This window comes from Salvelinus namaycush, chromosome 5 (assembly GCF_016432855.1).
Source record: "Salvelinus namaycush isolate Seneca chromosome 5, SaNama_1.0, whole genome shotgun sequence".
NCBI classification, from domain to species: Eukaryota; Metazoa; Chordata; class Actinopteri; order Salmoniformes; family Salmonidae; genus Salvelinus; species Salvelinus namaycush.
Genome location: NC_052311.1, coordinates 66827966 through 66850644, shown reverse-complemented (window position 1 = coordinate 66850644; position 22679 = coordinate 66827966). Strand labels below are relative to the sequence as shown.

Below are 22679 nucleotides of genomic sequence, written 5' to 3'. Positions count from 1 at the left end.
GTCTGACCTTGGTTGTCAGGTGAAATGTGTGTTACCTCCAACACATTGCTGCGGCTGGCTTCTGGGTTAAGCGGGCGGGTGTTAAGAAGCGTGATCTGGCAGGTCATGTTTCGGAGGACGCATGACTCGAACTTCGCCTCACGAGGCCTTTGGGGTATTGCAGCGATGAGACAAGATTGAAAAAGGGGTAAAATGCAAAAAATATGTGGATCTAGTAAAGTAGCAACAGAGGGATTTAGAGTGGCACAAAACGCGTAAAAGTAAATATGAAATCTAATGATAATATGCTGAAATAATACATTGGATATCACTCCACACACATAGTGAAACTTGTTATAAAAAATTTGTATTTCAAAGGAATATAATTCTATATGACGTTTTTATTTAAAATGAGTCATGTTTCTTGAGTGAGCAATATGAGATTACAAAACATGGTCACAATGTTTATAAAGAAGTTATTAAAGGTCAACTCTTTAAATTGGAATACTCATGAAGTTTTTGCCTTGATCACCCTTTGACCTTTCTACCCTTTCCATAATCTTCTGGCATTTCCACTGATTCTTGAATCTTTTCCTTAGGCACATTGCCACAGTTGGATTGTGTATAGGTCGGAGAGGATGGGATGGGAGATACACAGATTGGTGACTTTGGGAGAGTCCACGGTAACAAGTATTGTAGAAACTCTTCAATGTACTGCTGTTAGTGTTACAGAAACACAGGTCTACTTACAGGCCTTCCTGGGCTTGCGGTAGGATTTGGCAGACTCCTGGCAGAGGCAGCCTCCACTCAAACCCTCTCTCCTCCTCCCTGAGTGACACAAAGCAAACTGCTGTATTAGTCTGAGTGCCATTCAGTTTCTGACAACTATTTGCCATTCAAAAACATTACTATCATGGGCTGTCAGAAACAGACTGACAAGCAGGCTAGGATTGTATCCACTTACTGGACAAATAGCAATGACTTCCTAATCACTCACTCTTACAGTCACACAGTCTGTCATGGTGTCTGTGGGGGGGTTGATTTGGTCTCCAACTCTCCCTGGGTCCTCCACTGTAGTGGCACTGACACCTGAACTTCGTACATCAGTTCAGGAACCCCTTGGTAGAGAGGATAAGAGAGAGAGAAAGGTTGATCAGAATGGATATGTACAGTGCACTTGGAAAGTATTCAGACCCCTTGACTTTTTCGACATTTTGTTAAGTTACAGCCATATTCTAAAATGGATTAAATCATTTTTTACCTCATCAATCTGCACACAATACCCAATAATGACAAAACTGTTTTTTAGAATTGTTTGCAAATGTATAAAAAAAAAAAGAAAAATTAGTTAGATCTAAGTATGGTGATTGTGTTTAAGGTCAGAGAGAACTCCCATTTGTTTCTGTAAAATAGAACATGACTGTTTTTCTCCTAGTCCTGGATTGTCCATTAATTGTAAGTTAACTGTAACTTATTCAAACCATTTACTCAGTCATTTGTCGAAGCACCTTTGGCAGCGATTACAACCTTGAGTCTTGTTGGGTATGACGCTGCAACCTGAAGGTCCAGGCACACCTGTATTTGGGGAGTTTCTCCCATTCTTTTCTGCAGATCCTCAAGCTCTGTCAGGTTGGACGGGGAGCGTCACTGCACAGCTATTTTCACGTCTCTCCAGAGATGTTTGATCGGGTTCAAGTCCGGGCTCTGGCTGGGCCACTCAAGGACATTCAGAGACTTGTCCCGAAGCAACTTCGACATTATCTTGGCTGTGTGCTTAGGGTCGTTGTGAACCTTTGCCCCAGTCTAAGGTCCTGAGCACTCTGGAGCAGGTTTTCATCAAGGATCTCTGTACTTTGCTCCGTTTGTCACGCCCTGGCCTTAGTTATCTTTGTTTTCTGTAATATTTTGGTTAGGTCAGGGTGTGACAGGGGGGATGTTTGTGTATAGTTGTCTCGTCTGGGGTGGTTGTATGGTATAGGGGGTTTTGGTAGAGTGTATGGGTTTGTGTTGAGTGTAGGTGTCTAGGTAAGTCTATGGTTGCCTGAATGGTTCTCAATCAGAGACAGCTGTCATTCATTGTCTCTGATTGGGAGCCATATTTAAGGCAGCCATAGGCAGTAGGCTTTTGTGGGTAATTGTCTATGTTTAACGTGTGTAGCTTGTGTATGCACTTACGTTTGTAGCTTCACGGTCGTTTGTTGTTTTGTTTTGTAAAAGTGTTCGTTTTTTCGTGTTTCATCTTCAAAAAATAAAAGAAGATGTATTTCTCTCACTCTGCGCCTTGGTCCACTCTTCCTCAAAGTTACGACGATCGTGACAGAATTACCCACCATACCAGGACCAAGCAGCGTGAATCAAGGCAGCAGCAGCGAACGCACGATTATAGGAATTGGGAGGAAATTCTGGACAGCGGAGGACCCTGGGCACAACCGGGAGAATATCGCCGCCCCAAAGCTGAGCTGGAGGCAGCGAAAGCAGAGAGGCGGCGGTATGAGGAGGCAGCACGGAAGCAGGAGAAGGATCTGGGCTATACAACCTGGGAGGAGATCGACAGGTGGGCGATCGACCCAAGGAGAGTGCCGGAGCCCGCCTGGGATTCGATGGAGCAATGTGCGGAGGGATACCGGCGAATGGAGGCAGCACGACGAAGCGGTAGGAAGCCTGTAAATCAAGGCCAAACATTTCTTGGGAGGGGGCTAAAGGGTAGTGTGGCGAAGTCAGGTAGGAGACCTGCGCCAACTTCCCGATCTTACCGTGGAGAGCGAGAGTACGGGCAGACACCGTGTTATGCGGTAGAGCGCACGGTGTCTCCTGTACGTGTACATAGCCCGGTTCGGTACATTCCAGCTCCACGTATCGGCCGGGCTAGATTGAGCATTGAGCCAGGTGCCATAAAGCCGGCTCAACGCGTCTGGTCTCCAGTGCGTCTCCTCGGGCCGGCATACATGGCACCAGCCTTACTCATGGTGTCCCCGGTTCGCCAACACAGCCCAGTGCGGGTTATTCCACCTCCCCGCACTGGTCGGGCTACGGGGAGCATTCAACCAGGTAAGGTTGGGCAGGCTCAGTGCTCAAGGGAGCCAGTACGCCTGCACGGTCCGGTATATCCGGCGCCACCTCCCCGCCCCAGCCCAGTACCACCAGTGCCTACACCACGCACCAGGCTTCCTGTGCGTCTCCAGAGCCCTGTTCCTCCTCCACGCACTAGCCCTGTGGTGCGTGTCTCCAGCCCGGTACCACCAGTTCCGGCACCACGCACCAAGCCTCCTGTGCGTCTCCAGAGCCCTGTTCCTCCTCCACGCACTAGCCTTATGGTGCGTGTCTCCAGCCCGGTACCGCCAGTTCCGGCACCACGCACCAAGCCTCATGTGCGTCTCCAGAGTCCTGTGCGTCCTGTTGCTCCTCCCCGCACTAGCCTTAAGGTGCGTGTCCTTAGCCCGGTACCTCCAGTTCCGGTACCACGCACCAGGCCTACTGTGCGCCTCAGCCGGCCAGAGTCTGCCGTCTGCCCAGTGCCGCCTGCATTGTCCGTCTGCCCAGAGCCGTCAGAGCTGCCCGTCTGCCCAGAGCCGTCAGAGCTGCCCGTCTGTCCCGAGCCATTAGAGCTGCCCGTCTGTCCCGAGCCGTCAGAGCTGCCCGTCTGTCCCGAGCCGTCAGAGCTGCCCGTCTGTCCCGAGCCGTCAGAGCTGCCCGTCTGTCCCGAGCCGTCAGAGCTGCCCGTCTGTCCCGAGCCGCTAGAGCCGTCCGCCAGTCAGGAGCAGCCAGAGCCGTCCGCCAGACAGGAGCAGCCCGAGCCGTCCGCCAGACAGGAGCAGCCAGAGCCGTCCGCCAGACAGGAGCAGCCAGAGCCGTCCGCCAGACAGGAGCAGCCAGAGCCGTCCGCCAGACAGGAGCAGCCAGAGCCGTCCGCCAGACAGGAGCAGCCAGAGCCGTCCGCCAGACAGGAGCAGCCAGAGCCGTCCGCCAGACAGGAGCAGCCAGAGCCGTCCGCCAGACAGGAGCAGCCAGAGCCGTCCGCCAGACAGGATCAGCCAGAGCCGTCCGCCAGACAGGATCAGCCAGAGCCGTCCGCCAGCCATGACCAGCCAGAGCCGTCCGCCAGCCATGACCAGCCAGAGCCGTCCGCCAGCCATGACCAGCCAGAGCCGTCAGCCAGCCATGACCAGCCAGAGCCGTCAGCCAGCCATGACCAGCCAGAGCCGTCAGCCAGCCAGGATCTGCCAGAGCCGCCAGCCAGCCAGGATCTGCCAGAGCCGCCAGCCAGCCAGGATCTGCCAGAGCCGCCAATCAGCCAGGATCTGCAAGAGCCGCCAATCAGCCAGGATCTGCCAGAGCCGCCAATCAGCCAGGATCTGCCAGAGCCGCCAGTCAGCCAGGATCTGCCAGAGCCACCAAAGCGGGTATTAACTATGGTGGAGTGGGGGCCACGTCCCGCACCCGAGCCGCCGCCGTAGGAAGGCCCACCCGGACCCTCCCCTTCTGTGTCAGGTTTTGCGGCCGGAGTCCGCACCTTTGGGGGGGGGGGTACTGTCACGCCCTAGCCTTAGTTATCTTTGTTTTCTGTAATATTTTGGTTAGGTCAGGGTGTGACAGGGGGGATGTTTGTGTATAGTTGTCTCGTCTGGGGTGGTTGTATGGTATAGGGGGTTTTGGTAGAGTGTATGGGTTTGTGTTGAGTGTAGGTGTCTAGGTAAGTCTATGGTTGCCTGAATGGTTCTCAATCAGAGACAGCTGTCATTCATTGTCTCTGATTGGGAGCCATATTTAAGGCAGCCATAGGCAGTAGGCTTTTGTGGGTAATTGTCTATGTTTAACGTTTGTAGCTTGTGTATGCACTTACGTTTGTAGCTTCACGGTCGTTTGTTGTTTTGTTTTGTAAAAGTGTTCGTTTTTTCGTGTTTCATCTTCATGTATTTCTCTCACGCTGCGCCTTGGTCCACTCTTCCTCAAAGTTACGACGATCGTGACACCGTTCATCTTTCCCTTGATCCTGACTAGTCTCCCAGTCCCTGCCGCTGAAAAACATCCCCAAAGCATGATGCTGCCACCACCATGCTTCACCGTAGGGATGGTGCCAGGTTTCCTCCACATGTGACGCTAGGCATTCAGCCCAAAGATTTCAATATTGGATTCATGAGACCAAAGAATCTTGTTTCTCATGGTCTGAAAGTCCTTTAGGTGCTTTTTGGCAAACTCCAAGTGGGCTGTCATGTGCCTTTTACTGAGGAGTGGCTTCCGTTTGGCCACTACCATATGGGCCTGATTGGTGGAGTGCTGCAGAGATGGTTGTCCTTGTGGAAGGTTCGCCCATCTCCACAGAGGGACTCTGGAGCTCTGTCAGAGTGACCAAGGTCCTACCCCTGATTGCTTAGGCAGGGCGGCCAGGGCGGCCAGCTCTAGGAAGAGTCTTGGTGGAGGCCACTGTGTTCTTGGGGACCTTCAATGCTGCAGACATTTTTTGGTACCCTTCCCCAGATCTGTGCTTTGACACAATCCTGTCTCCAAGCTCTACGGACAATTATTTCAACCTCATGGCTTGGTTTTTGCTCTGATATGCACTGTCAACTGTGGGAACTTATATAGACGGGTGTGTGCCTTTCCAAATCATGTCCAATCAATTGAATTTACACAGGTGGACATCTCAAGGATGATCAATAGGAACAAATTAAATCAAATGTAATTTGTCACATGCCGAAAACAACAGGTGTAGACCTTACCGTGAAATGCTTACTTACAAGCAAACAATATACAGTGCCTTGCAAAAGTATTCATCCCCCTTGACATTTTTCCTATTTTGTTGCATTACAACCTGTAATTTAAATAGATTTTTATTTAGATTTCATGTAATGGACATATACAAAATAGTCCAAATTGGTGAAGTGAAATTTAAAAAATAACTTGTTTCAAATAAATTACAAAAATTAAAAACGGAAAAGTGGTGCGTGCATGTGTATTCACCCCCTTTGCTATGAAGCCCCTTCAGAAGTCACATAATTAGTTAGATTGCACACAGGTGTACTTTATTTAAGTGTCACGTGATCTGTCACATGATCTCAGTATATATACACCTGTTTTGAAAGGTCCCAGATTCTGCAACAACACTAAGCAAGGGGTACCACCAAGCAAGCGGCACCATGAAGACAGAGGATCTCTCCAAATATGTCAAGGACAAAGTTGTGGAGAAATACAGATCAGGGTTGGATTATAAAAAAATATCAGAAACTTTGAACATCCCAAGGAGCACCATTAAATCCATTACTAAAAAATGGAACGAATATGGCACCCCCAAAAAATCCTGCTATGAGAGGGCCGCCCACCAAAACTCACGGACCAGGCAAGGAGGGCATTAATCAGAGAGGCAACAAGGAGACCAAAGATAACCCTGAAGGAGCTGCAAAGCTCCACAGCAGAGATTGGAGTATCTGTCCAAAAATAAGCAAACACATTTGGTGTTTGTCAAAAGGCATGTGGGAGACTCCCTAAACATATGGAAGAAGTTACTCTGGTCAGATGAGACTAAAATTGAGCTTTTTGGCCATCAAGGAAAACGCTAAGTCTGGCGCAAACCCAACACCTCTCTTCACCCCAAGAACTTTGTCCCCACAGTGAAGCATGGTGGTGGCAGCATCATGCTGTGGGGATGTTTTCATCGGCAGGGACTGGGAAACTGGTCAGAATTGAAGGAATGATGGATGGTGCTAAATACAGGGAAATTCTTGAGGGAAACCTGTTTCAGTCTTCCAGAGATTTGAGACTGGGACAGAGGTTCACCTTCCAGCAGGGCAATAACCCTAAGCATACTGCTAAAGCAAAACTCATTTGGTTTAAGGGAAAACATTTAAAAGTCTTGGAATGGCTTAGTCAAAGCCCAGACCTCAATCCAATTGAGAATATGTGGTATGACTTAAAGATTGCTGTACACCAGCAGAACCCATCCAACTTGAAGGAGCTGGAGTAGTTTTGCCTTGAAGAATGGGAAGAAATCCCAGTGGCTAAATGTGCCAAGCTTATAGATACATACCCCAAGATACGTGCAGCTGTAATTGCTGCAAAAGGTGGCTCTACAAAGTATTGACTTTGTTATGCACACTCAAGTTTTCAATTTGTTTGTCTTATTTCTTATTTGTTTCACAAGAAAAAATATTTTGCATCTTCAAAGTGGTAGGTATGTTGTGTAAATCAAATGATACAAACCCCCCAAAAAATCTATTTTAATTCCAGGTTGTAAGGCAACAAAATAGGAAAAATACCACGGGTGAATAATTTCGCAAGACACTGTACTTCAAGAAATAGAGTTAAGAAAATATTTACTAAATAAACTAAAGTTAAAAAAGATATATATATCAAAAAGTAACACATGAAAATGACGTAACAATAACGAAGCTATATACAGAGGGTACCGGTACTGAGTAAATGTGCTGGTTTACAGGTTAGTCGAGGTAATTTGTAAAGGGACTATGCATAGATAATAAACAGCGAGTAGCAGCAGTGTAAAAACAAAGGGGGGGTCAATGTAAATAGTCCGGGTGGCCATTTGATTAATTGTTCAATAGTCTTATGGCTTGAGGGTAGAAGCTGTTAAGGAGCTTTTTGGTCCTAGACTTGGCTGCTCCAGTACCACTTGCTGTGCGGTTGCAGAGAGAACAGTCTATGACATGGGTGACCGGAATCTTTGAGAATTTTTTGGGCCTTCCTCTGACACCGCCTAGTATATAGGTCCTGTAATGTACGGGGCCATACGCACGACCCTCTGTAGCGCCTTACGGTCAGATGCCGAGGAGTTGCCATACCAGGCGGGGATGCAACCGGTCAGGATGCTCTCGATGGTGCAGTTGTATAACTTTTTGAGGATCTGGGGACACATGCCAAATCTTTTCTGTCTCCTGAGGGGGAAAAGGTGTTGTCGTGCCCTCTTCACAACTGTCTTGGTGTGTTTGGACCAAGGATAGTTCGTTGGAGATGTGGACACCAAGGAACTTGAGACTCTCGACCCACTCCTCTTCAGCCCAGTCGATGTTAATCGGGGTCTGTTCGGCGCTCCTTTTCCTATAGTCCATGATCAACTCCTTTGTCTTGCTCACATTGAGGGAGTGGTTGTTGTCCTTGCACCACACTGCCAGGTCTCTGACCTCCCCCCTATAGGCTGTCTCATCATTGTCAGTGATCAGGCCTACCACTGTTGTGTTGTCAGGAAATGTAATGATGGTGTTGGATTCATTCATGGCCACGCATCCGTGGGTGTACAGGGAGTACAGGAGGGGTATTGAGGATCAGAGTGGCAGATGGAAACCATGTGGCAGAACCATGTGGCAGATGGAAACCATGTGTTTGACACCATTCCACTGATTCAGCGCCAGACATTACCACAAGCCCATTCTCCCCAATTAAGGTCCCACCAACCTCCTGTGCATGATAGTCACACTGTTGCCATGCTAGAAAGAAGAAACGTGCCAATATGGTTAGCAATGATAATGGGAGTCCATAAAGTATGCAGTTTATAATTTAGGTTTGGGTTATCATAAAGGTTAATGGTTGTGAAGGGGATTTTCCAGGTGAACAAATGGGAGAGCAGTTGATCATATTAATCTAAATCATTTCAGTTTATTACAAGAATTCAAGGAGAACATCTCCAGAGCAGAAGCCAAGAGAAATGTCTAACGGGCTTCTCTGAGAGGGCACTTATATATTAATCCCACAGCACCGAGTGTTGAGTAAACACCAGCCCGAGAGGCTTGTAGGAAGTCACAACATCAGCTGCTACAGAATCACAGTGTCACAGATACATTATCAGTGTGTCCTCTGCAAAGTCTGGCAGCAAACTTTAACCATAACATTCAACACTGGCAGACATTTGATTCTGGCAGTTAAACAGGTCAAAGGAAGGAATATCAGTACTTAGTAACAGTGAATCACATACAGGAAAATGATTAATCAAACATTTCCCATTACAATGGTTTAAGTCACATGTGGTAGAAAAGAAGAAGAAAAACCCACCAGTACGAGAGTGTAAGCCTTCGGCAGCTTGTCCTTGATGAGTTGGACTATGGCCATAATGCCTCCACAGATCTGTTCTGCAGTGTGACCGTGATTATGGGTGCCCACCCACAGCACCACAACCTGTTGGAGGCAGAGGCACAAACATCAACTTGGTGGGCAGGTTCATTCATACCACTTCATTTAAAAGCATGTTCAATGATTGATACTGAAAGTGCTTTTTGGCCTGGGAACAGGCTTGGGACCATTGATCTGTGCAGCCATTAGGGTTTAAAATCTGAACAATGAGTAGTGTATGATCACATCAACACAACATTAGTATGTCAGCTACAATAACATAGCAGCTGTTATTCAGTTGTGCAACTGGTTACCACCAGTGGTAAAGAGCACCACAGTCAGGCAGAAAAATCTGAATGTTCTATCAAAGTGAGAACAATTAGTTTCCCTGGCTGATATTGCTGCTACTAACAAATACATGAATGGTCAACAAACTCAATGTATTACAAACGCTGGTGGTAACCAGATGATCCCAATAATATAGGCAGCTTAGTAAACGATGCCCCCCTCTGGTATGTCCTATTGCAAACTGTCTGGGACTCATTGTTGTTTACCTGTTAATACTCAAATACACAAAAAAAAAATACTAAGTCAAAGACTAAATGAACTGCAATACACTGGTCTCAAATATATTAGCATAACTAGGTTACACAGAACCCACGGCCGACCCATTGTACAATGATATATTTTAATAATTTTATAACTTGTCCCATTACAACATGCCTAGCTCTGCCCATTGGGGCATGGCTCATGGAGCGCTCTTTGAAATAAATGCTCCTCGCATCTTCGTATTCCTCCAGATCGAGTTACAATATATCACCACACTTTCTTCTATGATATCATGGCGTTCTGCAAACAAACGTTTAAAGTGCATGGTGCCACTTACTGTGCTGGAATGTACGATCAATCATGTTCTGCCCAATTCTGTACTACCATGAAAATAAAATATCCCAAAAATCTGTACTAACTTCTTCCACACCCTCCCCTTCCCCAAAAAACCTTCCCCAATCCCCCTACCCGATTAAATTTGATCTATATCACGCTGAAATACTCCATCCTTAGGATTGTTCAGCATGTCAACAACCATTTCAACATTTCAACACTACTTAGGCGTTTCCACATGAACAGGTGATGAGATAGATTACTCCCTTGGTCTTGCATGAGATGATCCCCCTAACAGGGATTTTTCTACCTGTATGCGGGTGAAAGAAGAAGGATGTTTTTATAGTGCTATTGCACTGAGCGCATGAGCCACATTTGTAGTTCCCATTTGGAATGGGTGTCATTTTGTATACAAAACAATTGTTACTATGTGAATGAATGTCGCCGACAACCATCTAAAGGTATCTTCTATCGCAAACTGAATTATGACCCTACCCTAGAATTCCAGCATAATATCTCATCCACAGTGGAAAGTTGTTTGGAATCAGGACAAATCACCAAAAAAGAAGTGGAATTTCTATGTGTCAAATATCCTAAGATACCAACTTTGTATACAGCCGCTAAAATACACAAACAAGTGTCTCCTCCTCCAGGTAGACCCATTGTAGCAGCAATCGACTCTCTGACATCCAACATTTCTACATTTGTGGATTACCACATTAAACCGATGGTTGAGAATCTCCCATCTTATGTCAAAGACACTAGTCACATGATCTCATTGATAGAGGGCTTAGGAAGGATACCAGAGGGCACCCTGCTGGCCACTTTTGATGTGGAGAGCTTGTACACTAACATCCCACACACCGGAGGCTTGCAGGCGCTGCAACACGTCCTTCAGCAGAGAGACTCTACCCTTGCTCCATCCAATGATTGCATCTTACAACTTACTGAACTGATATTATCCAATAACTACTTTGTCTTTGAGTCAGACTTTTTCCTTCAAATTCAGGGTGTAGACATGGGCTCCCCTTTTCTCCCCAACTATGCAAACCTGTATGTGGGACAATTTGAGGAAGCACTCCTTTACAAAACAGAGACACACCACTACTTTATAAAATCCTCCTATGGAAGAGATACATAGATGATGTCTTTGTGCTCTGGGAAGGAAGTCAGCAGGAACTAAATGAATTCCAAACTCTAGTAAACGAGAGCTCTGAATACCTCAAATTCACCATGCAGACTGATGAGAGAAAAATAAACTACCTGGATTTATGGATCATCAAAGAGAATGATGCATTACACACAGACTTACACACAAAGCCCACAGACACAATACCTTGCTATGTGTGGATAGTATTCATCCCCTTCCCCTCAAGAATGGTCTACCATATAGCCAGTTATGCATTGTTCAACGAATCTGTGGCCACCAGACAGATTTTGACAGCGATGCTAAAGAAATGACAGATAAATTAAAAATGAGAGGCTACAAGGACAAAACTCTTGATGCTGCAATTATGAAAATATCTCAAAAACCAAGAGAGGAATTACTAAAAACTCAACAAAAGAAGAAAAACAACGCAACCGTCTTTTGCACCAAGTACACCAAGGGTTCGGAGAAAATGAAAGCAATCCTTAAAAAGCACTGGCGTATTCTGCAATCAGACCAAAAAATTGCACACCTCTTCAAGGAACCCCCACTGGTGGTCTATATGCGTGGTCACAATATTGGAGATAGCTTGGTGAGATCTGACCTGCCCCCTGAGCCCCCTGAGCCCACTCAGACACTCTTGACACCCACTCCAAATGGAAACTACAAATGTGGCTCATGCGCACAGTGCAATAGCACTATAAAAACATCCTTCTTCAGACACCCACATACAGGGTGAAAAATCACTGTTAGGGGTTTTACAGTTGACCAGGGCAGCTCTAGCAGCGCACAAATTTGACTAACTGACTTGTTGGAAAGGTGGCATCCTATGACAGTGCCATGTTGAAAGTCTCTGAGCTCTTCAGTAAGGCCATTCTACTGCTATTGTTTGTATATGGACATTGCATGTCTCTGTGCTTGTCACGGATCCCTCCGGATGTTTTATCACACACACCAGTCCCCTATTCCCACTGATTAGTATTTGTATATATGTGCCCTTTGGTTTCCATTGGGGGGATAGATTATTGTTACAATGTCCGTTGGTGCGTGTGAGTACCTGTGCTGTGTGTTTTGGGCTTTCGTGCCCTTGTGGATTGCGCAGATGATTACAGGTCTCGTCCCGTGTGTTAAATCATTGTTCGAGTGTGTTATTTAATCGAGGTACTCCTCGCTCTTTTGTTTTGGGTTTCTACCCTGTGTGTTTTGTTACGTGTTTGTTTGGTCTTTGTTCCGTGCCCTTATACAGCACGCCGTACTTTGGGGTATAATAAAAAAAATCATATTACGCATTCCTGCGCTTGTCTCCCGATCCTTCACGCCAAAGTGACAGTGCTCGATTTTATACACCTGTCAGCAAATTTTAAGGGGTGTCCACCTACTTTTGTATATATAGTGTAGCAAGAAGTAAGACAATGACAAAACATTTGACAATAACAAGAAGAGGAGTCTTGAATCAGCGCACATAAGCAAAATAAAATAAAAGTGTAATCTACAATGTCGCAAACTATCCAAAAATGGAGTTGGGGTGAACACTAATCAATGAAGCTACCTGTGTGTAGCTATTCAACAATAGCAGCAAACTGAGTAAAATAGCAGGAGGAATATTGGGACAGGGACACAGAAAGGTGGATTTCTGAGGAGGAATGGAGGGGTAAAAAGAGGAAGAAGAGGTTGAAAAGTGTGAGGAAAGGAGAGGTTGGATTTTAATTTGAGGAAAATGGCGATAAAAATAGAGATAGGTCGTCAAAGAAGATTGGTGTCAAGTGCAAACAGAGTGAGCCGTGCTCCAGACCGAAGTTCTGGAGGAGAAATGGAAATGAACGAGGATGAGTTAAGTGAGGTGGAAGGTGTGGTGAAGAGCTCAGAGCCTGAGCCTGGCATTGATGGACATGATTAAAAAAAATAATCTGGTCCAGTAGGAGTGACTCTTTTGGAGAAAATTGATCTTTGCCTTTTGGCAGATCCATTTGTGGTTTCAGGGTAGGTTGGAAAGGAGTTGGGTGCAGTTGAATCAGTGAAGGTAACCTTTAGTGGACTTGTGATATTTGTTTGTGTTTCTTCGGACCTGAGGGAGCGGGAGCTCTGTGTCACGCAACTTGGGTCAAGATCTGTTTCTTGTTTTGCGGTAATGAAAGGGGTGATTTCTGGGGTAGTGTTAAGTGTGCAGGTGAAGCAATTGAAGTTGAAGATTCCTGGTGTTTGTGACGCCCTCCGTTTGGTGCGACGCAGACTCAATGGTGAGAGTGGTGAAACAGAGGAGTCACTGTCAGTCCTTTCCAGTTTTGAGTCTGAGGTTTTACCTGTGATGGGTTTGGATTTCTGAACTTTAAATGTTATTAATAATTAGTTATAATAGAGACCTGAGGGGTGCCATAGCCAAGGGACTACATCAGAGGTTAATGGTTAATTGTAGGGGGAAGGTATATGGTGGGTGCAATTAAGCTTGGAATGTACTGAGTGTAGAGAAAGCGATCACATGTGGCAGGTATTGATAAGGGGAGAGAGCCATGGATTAGTGATGAAGGGGGTTGAGGTCAGGTCAGGTCACGTTAAGGGAGAAAGAAAAGTTTATTGCCGTATCACTTAGTTTCCTGCCTAGCAATAAAGATACAATGTTTAGCGAGAAGGAGGAGACTCCACCCAAAGTGGGGTACAAATACCACCACTATTGTAAACATGTTTTTGTCGATTCAGCTGTTCGATCATTTGGAAAGAATAAACTTGGTTTAAGCTTTCACAGTGTCCATCGAGTTCTTTCTCTAATAAATAGAACACAGCACCTGACAATGTCATGTTAGGATATATCCATTATCCTGTTAGAGCTTTTGTGCCAAACCCACTGTGTTGTTTCAGGTGCATCGTTTAGGGTCATGTTCCAGCAGTGTGTAGGAGGGAGATTTCAAGATGTGGGAAGGGTTGCTGGAGGGCACGGGACAGAGGATTGTGTAGTTTCAATGGATAAAATTGTGTGTGTCAATTGTAGGAGTGCCCATGTTGCTGGGGATTGGAAGTGTCCGGTGCGAGAGAGGCAGGTGGAGGTGGCCAGAGTCACCGTAACGCAGAAGTTGTCATATGCTGAGGCAGTGAAGAAATACAAAGTGGACGGATGGAGCTTACATGGATATTCATGTAGTAAGTAGACCTACTGTCAGGGCACGTGCTTCTGATGGTCCTGGCATGGTTTCGAGGCCTGTTCAGAAATATTTCTCTCATGAATGCGCGGTGTCAAGGGACACTTTGATAATGAATAAAGTCGAATTCATAGCTTTTATTGGTAAGTCTATCAACACGACTCGGGTTGTAAAAAGCAGAAATGCCAGGTTGAAGGTTATTGTGGAGATGGCAAAAGAGATATTGGGAGTGACAGATGTTACTGTTGAAATGGTTGTTGACATGCTGAACAATCCTAAGGATGGAGTGTTTCAGCATGATATAGATGAAGTGTAATGGGATAGGGGGATCGGGGAGTTTTTGGGGGGGGAAGGGGGAGGTTGTGGAAGAAGTTAGTATGGATTTGTTTGGTTTTTTATTTTATTTTCATGGTAGTACAGAATTGGGCAGAACATGATTGATCGTACATTCCAGCACAGTAAGTGGCGCCATGCACTTTAACTTCTTTGGGATAGGGGGGCGCTGTTTTCACTTTGGGAAAAAATTGTGCCCAATTTAAACGGCCTCGTACTCTATTCTAGATCGTACAATATGCATATTACTATTACTATTGGATAGAAAACACTCTCAAGTTTCTAAAACCGTTTGAATTATATCTGTGAGTAAAACAGAACTCATTTTGCAGCAAACTTCCTGTCAGGAAGTGAAAAATCTGAAATCGAGGTTCTGTTCCAGGGCCTCCCTATTCATTTGCTTGAAATCTATGGATATACATGCACTTCATACGCCTTCCACTAGAAGTCAAGAGGCAGTGGGAGGTGGAATGGGGTGTCTAGCTTGATCTGAGGTCGAACAAGAGCTCTTGGAATGACGTGACCCCAAATTTCCTTTGTTCAGCAAGGCGCGGGAAGGAACCCTGAATTGCCTTCTGAAAAGCTTTCGGTATAGACGGCTAATATCTCCGGCTTTGATTTTATTTGATACATGTGATAATATCATCGTAATGTATGTTTTTTCAATATAGTTTTATCAGATTATTGAACGTTTATCGGGAGTTTTGGCGTTTTCCGTTCTCTGCGTTTGGTGAAGATGGACAACTTCGCGCCACTTGGCTAGCTTTGGTTGCTAATTCGACAGGAGAAGAGGACATTCTAAAACCAAACAACAATTTATTCTGGACAAAGGACTCCTTGTACAACATTCTGATGGAAGCTCAGCAAAAGTAGGAACCATTTATGATGTTATTTCGTATTTCTGTGGAAAATGTTTAGTACTATTTTCCGCCCTCATTGCAGGCGCTGTCTCGCTATAACGTAAGCTGTATGTCGTAGTAAAGTTATTTTTAGAATTCTAACACGGCGATTGCATTAAGAACTAGTGTATCTTTCATTTGCTGTACAACATGTATTTTTTAGTAAAGTTTATGATGAGTTCTTTGATTAGATTAGGTGAGTGTCAGAAATATATCCGGATAATTTTGTGCAGTTTGGCTACGTATTCACATTGTAAAACCACGATTTGTACCGCTAAATATGCACATTTTCGAACAAAACATATATGTATTGTGTAACATGATGTTATAGGACTGTCATCTGATGAAGGTTGTCAAGGTTAGTGAATAATTTTATATCTTTTGCTGTTTTTTTGCGATCGCTACCTTTGCGGTGAATGAATGCGGTTGTGTGGTTGGCTATTGTGGTACGCTAATATAATGCTATATTGTGTTTTCGCTGTAAAACACTTAAAAAATCTGAAATATTGGCTGGATTCACAAGATGTTTATCTTTCATTTGCTGTACACCATGTATTTTTCATAAATGTTTTATGATGAGTATTTAGGTATTTCACGTTGCTCTCTGTAGTTATTCTTGCTGCTTCGGTGCTATTTGTGATTGTAGCTGCAATGTAAAACTATGATTTATACCTGAAATATGCACATTTTTCGAACAAAACATAGATTTATTGTATAACATGTTATAAGACTGTCATCTGATGAAGTTGTTTCTTGGTTAGTGACTAATTCTATCTCTATTTGGGGGTTTTGTGCAAGCTACCTGTGCTGTGAAAGAAATGTCTGTGCTTTTTTGTATTTGGTGGTGAGCTAACATAAATATACGTGGTGTTTTCGCTGTAAAACATTTATAAAATCGGACATGTTGGCTGGATTCACAAGATGTTTATCTTTCATTTGCTGTATTGGACTTGTTAATATGTGAAAGTTAAATATTTCTAAAAAATATTTTTTGAATTTCGCGCGCTGCCTTTTCAGTGGAATGTGGGGGGGGGTTCCGCTAGCGGGGCTAGACAGGACGTTTGTTTGCTGACCACCATGATATCATAGAAGAAGGTGTGGTGAGCTACTGTAACTTGATCCGGAGGAATACGGAGATGCGAGGAGCATTTATTTCAAAGAGCGCTCCATGAGCCATGCCCCAATGGGCAGAGCTAGGCATGTTGGAATGGGACACATTTTAATATTATACAAATATATAATTATACAATGGGTCGGCCATGGTTCTGTGTAGGCTAGTTATGCTAATATACTTGAGACCAGTGTATTGCAGTTAATTTAGTCTTTGACTTAGTAAGTAAAATGTCTGAGTGTATTTGAGTGTAAACAGGTAAACAACAATGAGTCCCAGACAGTTTGCAATAGAACAGGTATTCCCAAACTGACGTCGAGGGTACTCCAAATAAAAATGTTATTCACATTTTTATTTTTTTAATAATAATAAAAAAATTCTTCACATTTTCAAATAGTCCATTTATATTTTCCAACGGGGCTATACATTTGGGTGAGATTTCTTTCTCGCCTGAGTAGCCTCGTTTCACTGCCAAACATAAAATTCAATCATCTGTGTTCAGCGAAATAACAACACAATGTCAAATACAGGTAGCCTAGTCAAATAATTAACATCCAATCACATTAACCGTTACACTCTCGCGGGAATTCCACTAGCGGTCCGTATGTAGCCAAACTTAGCTGCTGCTCATTCTGTTTGCTCAAAAATGGATATATGGTTAAAAAAAGTAAGGCCCACGTCCACAGAGACACATACCAGCTCTACTGGTAGTACTGCTACTACCAGCAGTACTACACCTGCGCCTGTCGACGACACAAGCTGTTCTGCTTCCACGAGCACATCCAATGCTAGCATCAGTAATTCTACATTTGTTGTTAGCCCAGCTAGCATGGACACTGACAGTTGTGAATCTGATGCAGCAGAAGAGCTACTGCCCCCTTACCCGGGAAAGCACCGAACAACAGACAGGGACGTTGGACCATCGGAGATGCGCAAATAAGCAACTATATTGATTTGGGGTTCACTTATATTGGGAGTAGTGCCTTTCCTCAGCCACAGTGTGTTATATGTGCCAAAGTACTATCTCACAACTCGATGAAACCTCCACTCTTGCGCAGACATTTAGAAACAAAACATGCCCATTTGAAAAATAAGCCACAGGAGTTTTTTGAGTGAGAATTAAGACGACTTTTGAGTAGTAAGACATGTATAAAAGCAACAGATACCATTAATAAGAAGGGGCTAGAAGCGTCTTATATGGTGAGCTACCGAGAGGCTAGGACAGGCAAGCCCCATGCTACTGGACAACAGGACGGCTTTGTTACATCAAATGGACTTTGGTGGTCAAGATGTGTTGGTATCTGTTCTGATGGTGCAAAAGCCATGACAGGGAGACATAGTGGAGTGGTAACGCACGTGCAAGCAGTTGCTCCCGATGCCACTTGGGTACACTGCAGCATCCACCAAGAGGCTCTTGCTGCCAAGGGAATGCCTGACAGCTTGAAAGACCTTTTGGACGCGACAGTGAAAATGGTTAACTTTGTTAAAGCAAGGCCCCTGAACGCTCGTGTATTTTCTGCACTATGCAATGATATGGGCAGCAACCATGTAACGCTTTTACAACATACAGAAGTGTGCTGGTTATCAAGGGACAAAGTATTGACACATTTTAATTAATTGAGAGACGAGCTTAAAGTTTTCTTTACTGATCATAATTTTCACTTGTCTGATGACGAGAATCTCACAATACTGGCCTATCTGGTTGATGTTTTTTTTTTCGCCTGAATGATCTGAATCTAGGATTACAGGGAATCTCCACAACGATATTCAATGTGCGGGACAAAATTGAGGCTATGATTAAGAAGTTGGAGCTCGATTGGGCTGCGCTCAGAGTATCCTGCAAATCGCACTGTTAAGACACGGATGCCCTTTGCAACCACGTACCTATGTGAGAGTGGATTCTCGGCCCTCACTAGCATGAAAACTAAATACATGCCCAGACTGTGTGTGGGAAATGATTTAAGACTGAGACTCTCTCTAATACAACCCAACATTGCAGAGTAATGTGCATCCTTTCAAGCAGACCCTCCTCATTAACCTGTGGTGAGTTATTCACCAGTTTAGATTAACAAATAAGGTTTTATATGTAAGATGGTTAAATAAAGAGCAAAATTGTTGATTATCAGTATATTATTACTTGTGCCCTGGTCCTATAATAGCTCTTTGTCATTTCCTATGTTGTTGTGACTAAAACTCACACTCACTCTTATGTTTAATAAATGTATCGTACTGTATAGTGTGTGTGTGTCAGGCTTACAATAAACGCAAAAAAACTAAATTTGAGAGTGCACTGACCCTTGTGCTGGAGGGGGTACGCAGCTGGAGGTTGAACGTTTGAAGGGGAACGCGACAATAAAAAGTTTGGGAACCGCTGCTTGAATAGGACATACCAGAGGGGGGCATTGTTTACTAGGCTGCCTATATTATTTGGATCATCTGATTACCACCAGTGTTTGTCATACATTGAGTTTGTTGACAGACCAGTGGACGCCTTTTCATAAAGAGATGTACGTATAGCATTTATAGAATGGCATGTATTTATAAGTAGCAGCAATATCAGCCAGGGAAACTAATTGTTCTCACTTTGATAGAACATTCAGATTTTTCTGCCTGACTGTGGTGCTCTTTACCACTGGTGGTAACCAGTTGCACAACTGAATAACAGCTGCTATGTTATTGTAGCTGACATACTAATGCTGTGTTGATGTGATCATACACTACTCATTGTTCAGATTTTAAACCCTAATGGCTGCACAGATCAATGGTCCCAAGCCTGTTCCCAGGCCAAAAAGCACTTTCAGTATCAATCATTGAACATGCTTTTAAATGAAGTGGTATGAATGAACCTGCCCACCAAGTTGATGTTTGTGCCTCTGCCTCCACCAGGTTGTGGTGCTGTGGGTGGGCACCCATAATCACGGTCACACTGCAGAACAGATCTGTGGAGGCATTATGGCCATAGTCCAACTCATCAAGGACAAGCTGCCTAAGGCTTACACTCTCGTACTGGTGGGTTTTTCTTCTTCTTTTCTACCACATGTGACTTAAACCATTGTAATGGGAAATGTTTGATGAATCATTTTCCTGTATGTGATTCACTGTTACTAAGTACTGATATTCCTTCCTTTGACCTGTTTAACTGCCAGAATCAAATGTCTGCCAGTGTTGAATGTTATGGTTAAAGTTTGCTGCCAGACTTTGCAGAGGACACACTGATAATGTATCTGTGACACTGTGATTCTGTAGCAGCTGATGTTGTGACTTCCTACAAGCCTCTCGGGCTGGTGTTTACTCAACACTCGGTGCTGTGGGATTAATATATAAGTGCCCTCTCAGAGAAGCCCGTTAGACATTTCTCTTGGCTTCTGCTCTGGAGATGTTCTCCCTGAATTCTTGTAATAAACTGAAATGATTTAGATTAATATGATCAACTGCTCTCCCATTTGTTCACCTGGAAAATCCCCTTCACAACCATTAACCTTTATGATAACCCAAACCTAAATTATGAACTGCATACTTTATGGACTCCCATTATCATTGCTAACCATATTGGCACGTTTCTCCTTTCTAGCATGGCAACAGTGTGACTATCATGCACAGGAGGTTGGTGGGACCTTAATTGGGGAGAATGGGCTTGTGGTAATGTCTGGCGCTGAATCAGTGGAATGGTGTTTTTCATGGTTTTCAGGTGTTTGATGCCATTCCACTTGCTCTATTCCGAACGTTATTATGAACCGTTCTCCCCTCAGCAGCCTCCTGTGCTATCATGTATGTTTCCAACCACAGGGAGTGCTACCCAGGGGTAAGATGCCCAACCCCCTGCGGGAGAGGAACGCCCAGGTCAACAAGCTGGTCAAGGAGGCCGTGTCCTCTCTCCCCCATGCCTCCCTCCTCAACGTGGACCCTGGCTTTGTGCACTCGGATGGCAGCATCTCCCACCAGGACCTGTATGACTTCCTCCACCTCACCCCTCAGGGCTACCAGGCTGTGTGCCAGCCGCTACACGCCCACCTCAAGGGCCTGCTGAAGAAACAGGCTGAAAACTGAAGACCAACTGATGGAGAACTGATGGCCAATGACCCAATGACCCACTCACTACATCAGAGGTGAAAACCCTGGTCCTGGAGAGCCAGAAGAGTACAGGCTTTTAGCACATTCACTGCTTTTAGGACACTTTTTAGTATTTAAGTACAGACTTTTGTTCCAACCCATGATTCAAATAATGATCTAGTCCTTGATTAGTTGAATCACATTGAATGTTTTGAATGCTGGGCTAGAAGAAAAGCCTGAACTTAAAAGGCTTTCCAGAACCAGGGTTGGTAACCACTGCACAACTCTATTCTGTGGGACCGTACTGTAACTTACCACCAAAATGGCTGAGTAGAGGACCGCTAAGCACTAATAGGATCAAACATCTGTGTTAGTAGTCAGGTTTGACCACTTATCACCATTTGAGATTTGATTGAGCTGATTTGAGAGATTGTCCTTCTCTTTAGTTTCATTCTGTATTATGGATATGGTGTACAATATGTCAGGATCTGTCTTTTCTGGCTGATAGATACTTTATAAGAGCTTCCCCACAGAAGGGTTAGGAGAATCAGAAAACCTACCATACTAAAGGTTTGTTTTGTTTCCTCTCAAAATATCAACATTTCTTGTCTTTTTCTCCTCATGTAGCTTAACCTACAGTCCTATTGATCTGATTGGTTACTGATCTGATTGATTACTAATAATATAATTTCCCTTTCCCTTTAATGGTGTCCCATATGTGTTTAGAAACAGAGACCATTTAAGGTGATGATGCAACAAGGCGTCACTTGGCCAGTATGCTCCACTGTTAAAGCATTACTTGTTTCCGGTATCTGTTTACCGCCGTTGCTTTTTGTGACTTGTGAAGATTTAGGCTGAATATGTCTTATTTTGGCTGCACAAATATGGAGAATGAAGGGGAAAGATATGGTGTATTTTGAGTGAATGATGAGGGCATTTCAAAGTAGCGCTGAGACTGGTGGGTATTTAGCTTGGATATGACATGATACTGAGTCAGTGTGTATGGATGTGTTGTAGCTAGCTTATACTTGTCTTGCACTCTTTATTCAAAGGTAGTCACCCCACGAGACCCAAGACTCCCTATAAAAGGCTGCTTTGACTGTTTGTATATACTGCATATGTAGGCCTACCAGCCTCCGTACTTGACCATGGTTGTGTTGTTGAGTGTTGATTGTGTCAAAATGCAGTGCATTAAAACTAATGAAAGCTTACAGTATGTGTGGACATTGCTTTGTTTGCAGCTTCCAACCACTGAAGTGTGTCTGCATGATGGCTCTGCAAAGAAACGTTTTTAAACCAAAATAATAACATCAATGACCTTTAGCTGTATCTTGTCAAAATATCCAGTGTGTATGTTCCAGTGTGTGTTTGATTGCTTAATGTACTCAAACTAATGGGTGCAGTGAGAGTACACATGGAACACAACAATGGAGAGATGTATTGGGATGACCAAACAGTTTTATACCTGCATGTGATGTTGTGAGCACATCCAAGATACTGTACCTGTATGTGTTGAGTTATGCCTGAGCAGAGAACCACAAGAGAGCTGTCTAGTGACACACAGTACTGTGATGAGACGTTGGACCCACTCCTTTGTATGGTTAGTTGGCAGTGTCAGTTGTCGAGAAGTGTTTACTAGTTCCACCTTACAGCTTCTAACATGCCCGGAAATGGAAGCTCAAGAGACCAAGTGTAAATATCTGTTTTTAAGTTGGTCTTCAGAGATATCATCGACATGGGGATGAATGATCCAGCCAATCCAGCGTAGCGGTGTGGAGTCCAATACCATGACTGATTAATGGAATCCAGCAAGCACCAAACTGTTTTGCCGTGAAAGAATGTTCATGTGAGATTTGACTCTGTGCAAACAGAACTTCTCTAACCCTTTCACATAAACTGTCATTTAGTTTGCTCTAATCGCTTGAATGATGATCTGGGCAGCATATTGACCTATCAGATCAATGATGCTTTTATTTCCTCATTGCTTTGCGAGAGGAATATTTGATCATTGTCTTAATGTTTGCCAAGGAAACACAATCACAGTGTCTGGCTGACAGTTTCAAGTGGCCTTCAAGTCTTCAGGTGAATATTCTATT

The 22679-nt window shown here is 44.3% G+C and overlaps 1 protein-coding gene across 1 annotated transcript; it reads left to right on the top strand.

Annotated features, from left to right (window-relative positions):
• Positions 1-1339: 1339 nt before the first annotated feature.
• Positions 1340-20580, top strand: LOC120047293 (platelet-activating factor acetylhydrolase IB subunit alpha1-like). The gene is made up of 3 exons (XM_038992817.1): positions 1340-1357; positions 19420-19542; positions 20320-20580. The coding sequence occupies exons 1-3, from the start codon at positions 1340-1342 to the stop codon at positions 20578-20580; spliced, it is 402 nt and encodes a 133-aa protein (XP_038848745.1).
• The last annotated feature ends 2099 nt before the right edge of the window (positions 20581-22679 follow it).